Genomic DNA, 13,911 nt, shown 5'->3' with positions numbered 1-13,911 from the left:
GGGTGTCTTTTTAACCGATACAGTTATATTGATAAAAGCCCTAGCATGGATGCAGTTATACTGATATAAAAGGTGCCTTATACTGTAGCATAAAGCTATATCTACACTAGAAGGCGGTTGTCGGCATAGCTTTGTTGGTTGGCAGCGTGAAGCACTGCGATTTTTTTTACCAACATAGCTGGACTAGCAAAAGCAAAAGCTATGCCAGCAAAACTGCACTCTTAACCATATAGTTTATGTCGCACAATGGAGATGGCAGTTTTGCCAGTATAGCTGTATCCACACAAGGAGTGCTTTGCCAGTAAAGCTATACCAATCTAACTATCCTGGCAAAGCCTTCTAGTGTACATATGGCCTTATTCCCCCTCTGGTATGGGAGTAGCTATATTGGCATAAATGCGTCCATGCTGGAGGGGTTGTACTGGTTTAACTATATCAGTATAATTTCACCTATCCTTATAAAGTAACTGCTCGATGGCATCTCACTTATTATCCCTTTGACAAATACCTCTGTGGGGCAGTGACCAGAAGACATAACTTACCCATCATGTACCTGTGGAAAGGCACTGCCAGTTCCACGTCTTGTAGATACGACTTCTGACTCATTCCTATTTGGAAGACAGTAATTTAGTTTGAATAATATCAATAGAGGAACCACTGTGGGATAATGTCCCATTTAATGGAGATGTCCAAGCAAGATACTGTAATATAATGAACCCTGCTGCCAGGGAGTAGGCTACGTAGCTTTCAACTGAAAATCATAATCTAGCTAGAATGCCAATACATGGCTGGTGAAATTTACCCGTGTACCAAGGAACAGTCCAAGGCCTATGTGCCATTTAAGTCCCACTTAAGCCCTCTCCTGATGTAGTATTTTACATCTCTTGCCACCAAATTTGCTAGTTTTACGTTTTTCCTTTTGGTCAGTTTCATTAGAAAGACACTAGCTACAACTTCTCTTCCTCTGGGTTTCCCCCCCCCCCCCCCATCAAGTCAAGAGACTTGTCTGAATTAGCATGCAAAGCCCTCAATGGCTTAAATGAGACACAGGGTGAATTTCAGCTGGCTACAGTGGGCATGTGATAAATAAAGTGGGGGAATAGCTCCCTTTGATTGGCACCCACCCAGCCAGTTAGCTGTAAAATCCCTCTTGGTAGTGGTTCTTTACTTGCTTTACCTGAAAAGGGTTAAAAAGTCCCACAGGTAAAAGAAAAGGAGTGGGCATCTGACCAAAAGAGCCAACGGGAAGGTAGCACTTTTTAAAATTGGGAAAGAAACTTTCCCTTTGTCCCTTGTTCTCTGGGCTGCAGAGACAGAGCAGCAATGCTATAAGCAACTTAAGCCAGGTATGATCCTAAATCATCAGATCATGCCTAGAACTACTTATCTGAACTCCAAATGTGTAAGTAGATCAGAATGTTTAGCTAGACGCGATTAGGATTATTTCTTTTATTTCTTATTGTCTTGTGCACTCCTCTGTGCTAACCCCAGATGCTTTTGTTTGCTTGTAACCTTTAAGCGGAACCCCCAAGAAAGCTATTTTGGGTGCTTGATTTTTGGAATTGCTCTTTTAAAAATCTAGCAAAAGCCTAAGTTCCAGTTGTATTTTCTTTCTTTTTGTTTTTAATAAAATTTACCTTTTTTAAGAACAGGATTGGATTTTTGGTGTCCTAATTGGTTTGTGCATGTTGTTTGATTCGCTGGTAGCCACAGCTGATTTCCTTTGTTTTCTTTCTCAGATCTTCCCGCGGATGGGGTGTGTGTGTGTGAAAGGGTTTGAGGGTACCCCATAGGGAATAATTCCCAAGTGCTCCTTCCTGGGTTCAAAGGGGTTTTTTCGCATTTGGGTGGTGGCAGCATTAACCAAGCCAAGGTCAGAGAAAAGCTTTAACCTTGGGAGTTTAATCCAAGCCTGGAGTAACAAGTATTAACTTTTAAAATCCTTGCGGGCCCCACTTCTGCACTTGGAGTGACAGAGTTGGGGTTCAGCCTTGACAGGGCATAATAAAGTTTCCAGGAAAAGCTCTGAGATTGCTCTCCCAATTTGCTTGAGTGTGTCTTCTGTGCTCAATAGGCCTTGCACTCGCCGTCTGCACAGAGGTTAATTTAATCCAGATAGAATTTCTACTGGGCTTTTAATACTGAACACTTACAGAAGCTTGCACCATTGTTTACAGAAGTTTATATCTAAAGCCTTGAAAAACAGATCTACCTTTTTCAGTGGAACTCTTGTATAAAAATGATATTAAAAGGAGCAGGATGTGAAGGTCACATAGGTATTCTAAAGAGGTTACATCAAAGGAAGAAAAAAAAGAAAGGTTACTCTTTATTTGTTTTTAAATAAAAGCAGATTGATTTTGCAAACCTATTTCCAGGCTGCTTGAGATACTTGGGAGCAAAATTTCAAACCAGTCCTACTAAATCACACACCAGAAATCTGCAGAAGTCCCCCATGTAGGTGTAACAGCATATATCACACATGGAAGAGCTGCACAAAGAATTTAGCCAGAGAATTAGCACAGGAGAAGTTCTGATGAATAAGTGATGTGTCTAAGTCCACAGCAAAGTTATGTTTTGATTTAGATTTAGATGTCCCCTTAGTCAGATTTTTTCCCTTTCCTTTCCTTGCAATGAACCTTTTGGACTTGAAGTTTCTCCTTTCTTTGTTGTTTCAGAGTACTGAGAAAAGAAAGGTTATTTCCGCTTTGCTTAGTTAAGACAACAGCTCAAAACTCAGACCATGGCTTCATTTTGGGATGATTATAGGAAGAGTGATTTATAGGTGTTAGCTAATGGATTCTTGCTCAGGTCTCTGGGATTTTCCATTTCACTTTGTACCAAATGGCAAGTCAAGCTGAACAGTTAAACATACCTGGCAGGTGGGTCATTTGGTTAGTTAACCCTACGGAACGGCTTCCAACCTTCACTGGATTTGCCTTATATGCACAATAAGTCATTAAGACACAGTCAATATTATTACTCTGGTCCTTAGTTCACTACAATACAGCAGTAATTTTTCACTTATTATACTTCCCCCCCCCCCAGTCCAACATCCCCAATAATCTGCTTCTCTATCCCCTTTCAGAATGTTTTTGCCTTTCTCTGACTCCAGATGGCTTTGGTCCATTTCTGGTTTTACACAAGCATGTAACTATGAAGCAGGGCTTGTCATTTGCAATGCCCTGGCCATTCCCACTCTAGCATCTCTCATCTGTACATGTAGAACACATTTCCTAATAGAGGACTCAAATGCTGACCTTTTGGGGAATCACTTTGTTAGTTTGGTAAAAGATTCCAGCAAGACAGTGACACTGATCCCTGATCACATTGTCCAGAGGGGCCCAAGATACTGACAAAGTTAGTCTTCTTTCCACAGCCAATGGAGGCAACAATCCCTATGACCTATCTTTGCTTTGTGGTTAGTTTTCTTTCTGCTCATTGCCTCTTTATACCATTAGCATATGCCTGAACACTACCCTGGGTAGAGGGAGTGGTAGAATTAAGTTCCTGTGTGTACTGCAACAAAACATAATTAAAGAAAACTGTAATCTTGAAATCTAGTCTACTATTAAAACAAAAACTAAGAGAAGAGGTATTAACAGTAGCTATGCATACTACATCTGCCACTATGTCACCCTCCTCGTTATTGCGGTTTTAAAATCGTGTTTCCATTTTCTAAGGTGTTTCTCTCTCCTCTATTGCTGTGGGGGGGGGGGGAAACTGATTGGCTATTTAGGAGGAAATAGTGAAGTGGACTATATAAAATAAACTGAAAAAAAAATCACTTTTTCCCCTCTGTAGTGGCCCGTGGCCATCCCTTCCCGTCAGGCTTGGAGGGAAGCCATGCTCCTCACTATGTTGTGCCTATAAATGCAATGCTCAACAGAGGAATTAGCAGTTTACAGGCTCTGGCCAGGGCAGAGCAACAAGCAAACGCAGGCCATCTGGCCTAAAGTGGGTAGGCTGCCATGCCAGGGGTGGGGCTGGCAGCAGGGGGTAGAGGGACCCAGGCCCACCCAACTCCCCCAGATCCCAGCCCCAGGGCCCTGCCAGTGCTGGAGAATTCTGCTACTGTGTAAGCGGGGATCCCGCCCGAACATGCTGACCTAGACTCTGGCAACACAACTGGACTAATGTCTGTTGTCCCTGGGCTACTTCCTACTACCCCTTCTGAGTGTACCTCTGTCTCCTGGGGTACATGGCCAGCAAAAGTCCCAGTAGCTCCCCTAGGTACTGGTCAGTCGGCAGTCCCAGCACCTTCTCGGGGTCTGTGGTGCTGTAGAGCACAGTCTCTGATGCAGGGCTCAGCCATGGGCAAGGAACATCTGCTCCCTTCCCTGGCTCTTGCAAAACTGAGCTGTAGGGCCCACCTTTTAAACTTCCTGTCCTGCCCCTTTGCTTCTGGCATGGGGGTATGTGGCTTGCCTGGCTCCACCCACCAAGGGGCGGAGAGTGGTACCTCCCCGTCAGGCTCAGAGGGAGGCCACACCACCTCACTACACCCTCTAATAATTTTCAGTGACAAATTAGAATAATAGGAAAAAACATTTCAGCTAGAAGGGTGATTCTTCACTTGACATTAACCCTTTAAATCAATCCTTTGCTTTTGTTATTAATACAGCCTGGGGTAGTGAGGCAGAGAGCAAAATAATGTGTACACACATTATAGTATATGTGTGATTAGTATTATCTGACAGTACTTATTGTCTCTCTGTAGAGGGACTTACCTGTCTTGGTACTAGGTAAGGCCTCCCCCCATTACCACAGTATCTGAGCACCTCACCACCTTCAGTGTATTAGCTTCACTACACCCCTGTGAGGTAGGGAAGTGCTGTTATGCCCATTGTACAGATGGGGAACGGAGTTACAGAGAGACGAGGTGACTCATACTGGAAGTCTGTGGCAGAGTAGGGAATTGAGTGCAGGTCTCCCAGGCTAGCACCCTGCCCACTGGATCATCATTCATAGTGAGATATAAAATGATCTTAGGGGCTGGTCCTGCAAACATTATCCCAGACTATGGTGTTTACTGAAGTCACTGGGACTACTCACAGTAGTGAGTACTACAGCTAAAACATTTTAAAGTGACTAGCACTTCTAAGTTTTTTAGTTCTGGAGTGCTTATCTTGAGACTCCTTAAAGGAGCCTATCTGAAATCAGCCCCTCTGAAAATCAGGTCCCTCTGAAGAGTCTCAGGATGGGTGCTCAGGCACTCCAAATCATTAGTCGCTTTGGAAAATCTTGGCTGTATTTGGTAGTAAGGATTTGCAGGACTGGCACTTCAGTTGGCAATACTGTGTATCTGCTTTCAAAACACCGTCAAATGTGATCAAAAGGTGTCTTAAAATTCCCAAGCATTAGAGTTGAAATGACTCAGCCATATAGCTTAGCATAAAGATGTAATGTATATACTTTTTTTAACCCCTGGAATAGCATTATGTAGCTACACAATTTAGGGCTGGTTTGGTTTTAACAGAGCACCATTATAAACATAGAATCATAGAAGATTAGGGTTGGAAGAGACCTCAGGAGGTCATCTAGTCCAATCCCCTGCTCAAAGAAGGACGAACACCAACTAAATCATCCCAGCCAGGGCTTTAGCCAAACAAAAATGCTTTGTTTGAACACTGAAGCACACTGTAGGTCTAGGTCTCCAATGGGGTTAACGTAATGTAAAGTCAGATTGTTCTAAATAGCTCTTTGGTGCTAGCATTGGTTTGTTAGATCAAAATTAGAGGAAATAGCATTACTACAGATGAAAGCAAGGCTGTATCCATTTGTAGTTCTAATAATTGTATTCTCTAAATGTAGTTCTGGTGTCTACTTTTCTTTTCCAGGAAAATCTCTTTTCCAGTCCCTTTGTAATGCCTTTTTTCAGCAGGTTCTGAACGCATTTGAGCAGAATCTTGCTAGCAGTCTGCATATAGTATCAACCATTTTCAAGGACATGCAAGCATCTGTACACTCCCATTTTCACAACAGTGACCCTTAAAAAAAGCAACCCTAGAAAAAATGATGTGAATGTTTTGTTGTTCCTTTCTATAGCAACACCTATATTCCAATATTGCCTTCATAATGCAATAGACAACAAGGGGAAAAAACAGGAAGAAATACAGCCTAAAGAACATAAACAAAATTTATTAGGGTCACTGACTGCAGAGCAGCAGATGCAAGCATATAGCTTTGTATTTGTTACAGTTACTGTATTTGGCACAACTCAGGATACAAAACGGACAGTCTGTTTACAAGCACAGCAATGCATACATGTAACCACGACATAAATATAGTTCAAGTGTCTTTCAGTGAGATGCTATAGTCCTCATTTAATGCTTAGAAGTTCAGAAGGCTGCAGAAGTCAAAGTGAATTAATCTGCAACCTGACTACCTCTGACTCTGTTTTCTGCTTATCAAAATATACCATGCATCATTTTGTTGGACACATCATTTATGGATGACTAAAGTTGTAGACTGACAGGAGAGGTTAGCCAGATGAAAAGAATATTTGAAGAAAATTTTCAAAAGCTAATCGATGAAACATATATTATGTATGGCTATTTTCTGCTAAAATGTGTATGTGGATATTAATTCTCATGAAAGTGAGGACCTAATAGCAGAGGTTTAAGGTAGATGTAGTGTGAGCATGCACTGTGCACTGTTTCCCCACAGAGGTCTTGAATACCCCTAAGGCGGATTCTATTCTTCAGTGAGCTAATCAGCTCTGTACCTGGTCTCAGGCCAAATGTCCTATTTTTGTCCTGAATGTCCTATTTGGAGAAAGTAAAGGCATGTTGCTCTTGGCCAAGATTTTCAAAAGTCACTGGTGATTTTAATTGCCTCAATTTTTGGATGCCCAACTCGGGACACCTTAGAGGAGCCTGTTTTTCAGAGGGTAGCTGCTAGCACTTTATGAAATTCAGGCCTGTCTGAAGGGTTTCAAGTTGGACACCCAAACAGTGGATTTACTTGTTACTTTTGAAAATCTTGAGAATCGGGAATCTGTGCAGACACCTAGCGCACACCCATACATTAATATGTTTAGACATTATTTTCTATTTATATCTCAAATACATGCTATGCCTGTCTCCGTTTTTTCTGAGTTCACTTTAACCAGAAAGGCACAAAACTGCAATCGTAACTGTTGCTGTATTGCTTAGCTTGTTCATGCAACCATGTGTCCTTTTTAAAATCTCACCAGGCAACAATTGGCATCCTGCAATTGGCTCCCACTTCTAAATGTATTTAATCCTGGCCTGCAGTTAGAGCTCTGCAAGTATGCACTGCATTCATTTATAAATTGAAAATTTCACAAGACCTTGCTACTCAGTTTAGGGGAAATGATTGCCATTTCTGTCAGCAATAATGGGTTCCCACTATGGCCTGGGTCAAATTTTAGCAAAGAATAGAATTGACAATTTTTTCTCTGGTAAAATTTTGCTATTTTTATAAGATTGGATCTCTCTCCCCCACCTCCACCCCCAGCAATATAGTAGGTTGTCTGGCTGAACAAACTGGAAGGTCCCGCTTCCCATAGTGGCCCGAGATCCCTGGGCAGCTCTTACCACAGCCTAGCTCCGGCTTCTGGCCTGGCCAGGGGGCAGGGCCTTGTGGGAAGAGGAGGAGCTTTTGCCTTTTGAAAATGTGGTCACCCTAACTTAGAATAGCACAGGGAGTGAAAGAAAATTTCTGCTTTACGTGTTTGGATGTTAGCAACTCTTGCAGAGAAAAGCTAGGAGCTGGTATGTTCATAAAAAACTGGTTTTCAGCTATTTTGTTTTAAAATATATATCAGTCTTGCCAACCCCAAGCATTCAGAAGTCATAGATATGTAGTGCTGGAAAGGACCTTGAGAAGCTATCAAGTTCAGCTCCCTGCACAGACTTTTTATGAGTCGGGTCCCCAAAATCATGAGATTGGCTAAAAACTATGAGATTTAAAATGTGAGTGAGAGAAAGTTATTTTCATTTGCCTTCTGGTTCTTGAGATTTTAGAGGGTCTCATTTTCAATCTTTTCTCTGCAACGATGAGGGCTAGGGTCTTACTTTAAAAAAAATGAAAAGCTGAGATTCTCACCCAATCACGTAACTCCATGATCTGGGGCTTGAAGGAAAACATCATGAGATTCGTGATAAAAATCACAAGAACTGGCAACCCTACAGTCATTTGCAATATAATGTTAGGGTTTCCTTTCCTTATTTGAGTCAAGTCTCTTTATACTGGTAGCTCACTTACAAAGCAACTTTTCTGATTAATTAATATCTTTAGTAGTACATGCTGTCCACTAAGAACACTGATTCCTTTTTCCTTCCCAAGTATACTACCTAGATAACACAAACCCATGTTACATTCTGTCCACATGGACCTGGTGTGACATGAAACATGCCAATGTGGTGTAACCTTAAACTTGGGTTTCTAAAAAGTGAAGTTCTAAGAACTGGGACTGACACAAATATGTTTAATCATTTTAATCAATATTTCTTTGTTTTACAAATATGTGAGAATAGACAAGAACCAGGTCCTGCAAGCCTTTATTCATCTGAAAAATCACACACACACACACACACACACAATCATCGCTACCACTGTCCCTTTCTCAATATGAATAGCTAGGTAAAAGCTTTAATTCATGCTCCACACTGACCCACTAGAGTACAGATCTGACACCAGTGTTTCTGATCAGTGACAGTCAATGTTGAAGCAAGGTTTTTTGTGTGGACTCCTAGTCACTACATGCATAGGATCAATGTAACCATTAGTACCCCAGGTCAGTCGTGCATCAGAGCCTGACCCATAGTACAATTTGGATGACGGGGAAAATGTGGCTCAACAGCTATCCTTTAAAATACAGAGTCCAACACTGCACAGGGCTTTTGCCTCCGTCCTTCCTTCATATACTCTTCCCACCAGCAGTAAGACAGCTTGATCAAAAATTTATATGGCAGCCGTGTTATCTGATGGGTTTATTTAACCTCCTCTCTTAGATGTAGTGACTGAATATTTGGAGCATGGCAGCCTTAAACAATAACACTTACATGGAAGAAGTATTTGACCTATTATCTCAGATATAATTGGCCACCTCTGCATAGCTAAGGCAAAGGCATCAGAACTGCAACAAAACCCATATATAGTCATCATTATAATTATTTAATATATTCAGTAGCCTCTACATGCATTTCAATAGACCAGTATAAAAATAGTAAACAACACAGAACATTCTCTAAAAATATGTATATACATAGAACTTCATTATTTGTATGTAAAAGAAAACACTACTGACTATGGCTATGTGTATACTAGACTCTCAGATGTCAACTTCTGCTATTTATTTTAGTGTGGTATAAGTATCTTATTGGCCTGAATTTGGGAAGATCGCATTATTCCCAAATGGCAAAATCATACCACCATTATTTATCCCACATAAACCATATGAATTACAGGGGAAAATGCTTTAGAAATATCTCAGAGAACTGCATTGGTATTATTCTTAATATCCTATTTGTGGGGGAATTCTGCACCACTGCACAATGCAGAATTTGCACAGAAATTCACGTTTTTGCGCAATTTCCTTCCTCCCACCCCAGAAATGGGCTGTAGAGTTGCTAGCTGCTACTAGGGAGCACTGGACCCAGCAGAGCCAGGGGGAGGGGGAGGAAGCCAGAGGGTGCCAGACAGCTGCAGTTCCCCGGATGCCCTGAAGGAAGGAGGCACTGTGCATGAAACTCTATACAAGCTCTGGAGCCAGCATCAGGCTGTTTCTCCCTCTGGATCCCTGCTCTCTGTGGCGGAGGGGTGCAAGTTTCCGGGCTGGAGGTGCAGCTGGGCTCTGGGGGCGGGTAGGGGATGCGGGCGTCTGGGCTGGGGGCAGGCCCGCAGCTCGGCTCTGGTGGGGAGGGGGTGCGTGTGAGTGTCTGGGCTGGAGGGGGGGGGGCTGCAACTGGGCTCTGGAGAGGGAGGGGGTGTGGATGTCTGGCCCCCCTGCTGGGCTCTGGCAGGAAGGGGCAGAGGAACTGGGTTGTTGTAGGGGCTTCCTTAACTCTACTCCTGCAGGAATTTTTGTGTCTCTGTATTGTTACAGACATTGGGCTGGTCTACATTGTATAGTTGCTGATAGGTATTTCATTTCAAAATACCTATCAGGAAATCACATACCTATCAGATGTGATTGTATAGTGTTATTTTGACAAATAAAATATACAGATTTTTCAGAATTTTAAAATATTGTGCACAGAATTTTAACTTTTTTGGCACAGAATTTCCCCAGGAGTAATATCCTTTCTTCAGGGTAAGCTAAACTGCCTTAATTGCCAAGGGGCGAAATGTCAGACCTAGGTGCTAAATTAGTACCTACTTAGGTATTCAGGAACCCACTGATGATTTTTCATAGTCATCAATTGGGTGTCTAAATATGAAGTTAGACACCCAACTTCAGCAAAGTACAGCAGAACCTCAGAGTTACAAACACCTTGGGAATGGAGGTGGTTTGTAACTCTGAAATGTTCGTAACTCTGAACAAAAACGTTACGGTTGTTCTTTCAAAAGTTTACAACTGAACGTTGACTTAATACAGTTTTGAAACTTTACTATGAGAAGAAAAATGCTGCTTTCCCTTAATTTTTTAGTAGTTTACGTTTAACCCAGTACTGTACTGTATTTACTTTTTTTTTTTTTGGTCTCTGCTGCCGCCTGATTGCTTACTTCCAGTTCCAAAGGAGGAGTGTGTTTAACTGATCACTTCTGGTGTTTGCAACTCTGAGGTTCTACTGTAAGTTGGAAAATACACCCCTGTGTGTCCAACTGTACAGGCTTGAACCGAGAAAAAAAATTCTGCACTATATTCTTAGCTGGTGTAAATCAGTGTAGCTCCATTGAAGACAATTACAGCTTCCACCATCTGTTCCTCTAACTCATTGTTTAAGAAACTTCTGCAAATGATCTAGAATGTTTTTTCTTTACACAGAAATATTGCAGTCTCCCCAAGAACTTATTCCAAACCTACCTGGGGAAGTGGACTAATTGACAGAGTAGGTGTCGACCCCACATGTGAGTCACATGCCCATGCCAAACTCATGCCAAGAAAGCCTTTACACTATCCCACCTCATAAAGTAATGAGGTATTCAATATATATATGCCACATGCACACACACAGACCAAAGTAAAAAAATAATAGCTACACTGTACAAGCGCAGCATGAAAACATTCATTTAGACTCCAGTAATAAAAAGAGCTCAGATTCTTGCAGCATTCTAGGAGTGAGTGCAACTTTCCATGTCTCTGTCCCTACTCCCATCTCATGCCAATTCTGATACAGGTGCATTGATACCATGGTTTCTTTCAAGGACTTTAAAGCAGAATAGAGACTTAGCCAATGAATGGTAAAGGGGATTCCAGCTAATGAATTCCTATCATTTATTTCCAGTAGCACCCACAGTGTGTTAGGCTCAGGACAAACACAAGGCGCTGAATCAAACATGAAAGGCTGAATAAGTGAATACATTCTTCAGACTTGCAGTCAATATATTGCATTTTAAAACAAAACAAACCTCTTTTTAAAACGCTCCTAATAAATTGTCTTTCTGGGGTGCCCAGCTGCCAAAGCATTCTCAGCACCTTATGAAGCACACAAATCATTTTGATTAATCAAGGTGATGTTGTGCCAAAAAGTCTTTAAGCTCCTCTTTTAAAAGGACTCAAATCTGTGGCACTTCTGAAGTCAACAGGACAAGGTAGTCCAAAATACTGATGCTGTGATAACCAAAACATAACATTAAATGAAAAAGATGGGCTGAAATTCTTTTGCTGCTATACGACCCATTGATATGGAAGCCCCACTCTGCCTCTAGTTAGAGATGGTTCCAGACACACTGTGTCAGGCGTTTGGTAATGTACATGACACCCCGTCCATTCAAGGCTTTAAACATTACAATGTATACTTTAAACTCGATCTGCAAACTAAGAAGTGGCAAATGCAGACAGTGAAAGAGTGCATCAGCCTAATGCCCTCTGGCATTCTCAGAAATAATCACACTCCAATGCTAGCAGTAGGGAACTGGCCTGCGTCTTAGGCAGCCTAGTATAGAATGCCTTGAAGCAGTCCAATCCTGATGTCACAAAGGACTGTGGTATGGTATTGCACCAGTCAGGATGTAAAAGCTGGCAAAGAGTCCTGTGGCACCTTATAGACTAACAGACGTATTGGAGCATGAGCTTTCGTGGGTGAACACCCACTTCGTCGGATGCATGTGACGTAAGAGCTGATTATCTTAAAAGCAGAAAACCAGCTAGACCACAGCTAATCATCTACAATTACTAGGTAGTCCAGGACTATGCTCAGCTTCCATGCTGAAGTGGCCTGCTCTCATGATACTCTCTACAAATTGCATTTCCTAGGTCTTCTCATTCTCCTCAGACCTCCTGAAGGAACCAGACCAGGGTCAGGTCCATTTTGCTATGATTTAAAGACATCTCCTGTAGGGATTTTAGACTAAGCAGATGATAAACCTCTGTGTGGAATCACCATGTAATATAAATCCACAGACAGTGGTTGCTGTATGTGTACACATGTCAAGTGTGCCGTATGCTTGTGCATGTCAGAGTACCCATGCAGTACAGCTGGACTGGCAGAAAAATTAACAAGGCTCAGAGTCCAAGGTACACAATGCTTTGGGTAACTGCAGTAGCTTTCCGGTTCTGCCTGCTTGCCACTAGCCACTTTACGCATTGGAAGAAACACTCTGATGCGGATTCCCATTCTGAGACTCATTTGTCTTGTAACTGGCCTGTGAATCATCACCAGTACCATCCGGTGATTTCAAGCCCACCTTATCCACAGGCACGGTGGCCTTAGGCGGTTTGCAACCAAAGCAGAGGTACTTGAAACATGACAGCAAACCTTCTGCAATACTGGATGAGAAGAGCTTTTTGCAAGGGTGGCAGAACTGGTAGAACACCAGCATGAACAGGATGGCCATGCAATAGCCAATCAGCAGCTGCAAGACTAATAAAGGGGCACACACGTACAGGTAGACGTCTGTTTTATAGACATACCACAGCAAGAGGAGGAAGGCATTCTCAGTGAACCGTAGCATATAATATACAGCCAGTCGGTACCAATTTTGGGATTTGTTAATTAAGTCAGGATCATTTAGCTTCAGCTGCACTGCTGACCAGCAGAACATGTTAATGCCAGCATACAAGAAGGTGAGGAGGCACAGTACAATGGTAGTGCCCACCCTGGTCAAAGCCTTCTCTATATTTTCAGGGAAAGGGGACTTGCTTTGCCAAAAGAGAATCCAGGGGTAAAAGAAAAAGCCAAAGAAATTCAGGAGCACCACAGGCAGGACCCAGATTTGAAGCACAGAACTGAAAAGGACCAAGACTACAACCCGGGTGGCAATCTCAAAGCTTCTCCAGAGGAATATGCAGAGGTAGGCTGCAGCTTTCACGCTGATGTCATAATCATCATACTTAATCTTAATAGCCAGGATATTGCAGCGTAATGCACCATATACAATCGACAGCAGAGAAAGGACCATGAAGATGCCTGGGAAAAGAAAAGATTATCAGAACTTTCTGTTTTAGCAAATGTTAAATGCAACACATTCAGGTAGTACAAAGCAACTGGAAAGCTACTTTAACAGGCCAGCCGGGGACTTCCCTTCTCTAGTGCAGTGGTCCCCAAACTGTGGGGCATACCCCTTATAGGGCGTGGAGGAATGTTTGGGGAGGGGGCGTTCAGTGGGGCCCAGGCCAGCCCTCCCGAGGCGTGGGGAGCACCACCCAGCCCCGCTCTGCCCTCAGCCCAGCTACCCCCCCAGCCACAGCTCCACTCTATCCCCAGCCGCAGCTCCGGCCCCAGCCACAGCTCCACTCTGCCTTCACTCTGTCTAGGGCTGCCAACTTTCTGACTGTAGAAA

The 13,911-nt window shown here is 42.6% G+C and overlaps 1 protein-coding gene across 1 annotated transcript in view; it reads right to left on the bottom strand.

The window, feature by feature from the left end:
* Positions 1-10,647: 10,647 nt before the first annotated feature.
* The window catches only part of XK (X-linked Kx blood group antigen, Kell and VPS13A binding protein), a 28,971-nt gene continuing 25,707 nt past the window's right edge, over positions 10,648-13,911 (bottom strand). The window contains exon 3 of the mRNA XM_074968711.1: positions 10,648-13,538. Within this exon, the coding sequence (XP_074824812.1) occupies positions 12,709-13,538 (830 nt within the window). The 3' untranslated portion in view covers positions 10,648-12,708. The remainder of the gene's footprint in view (positions 13,539-13,911) is intronic.

The sequence above is a fragment of the Natator depressus genome, chromosome 1 (assembly GCF_965152275.1).
Source record: "Natator depressus isolate rNatDep1 chromosome 1, rNatDep2.hap1, whole genome shotgun sequence".
In the NCBI taxonomy this organism is placed as follows: domain Eukaryota; kingdom Metazoa; phylum Chordata; order Testudines; family Cheloniidae; genus Natator; species Natator depressus.
The sequence above is the reverse complement of the archived record's forward strand: the minus strand, read 5'-3'. Positions and strand labels throughout refer to the sequence as shown.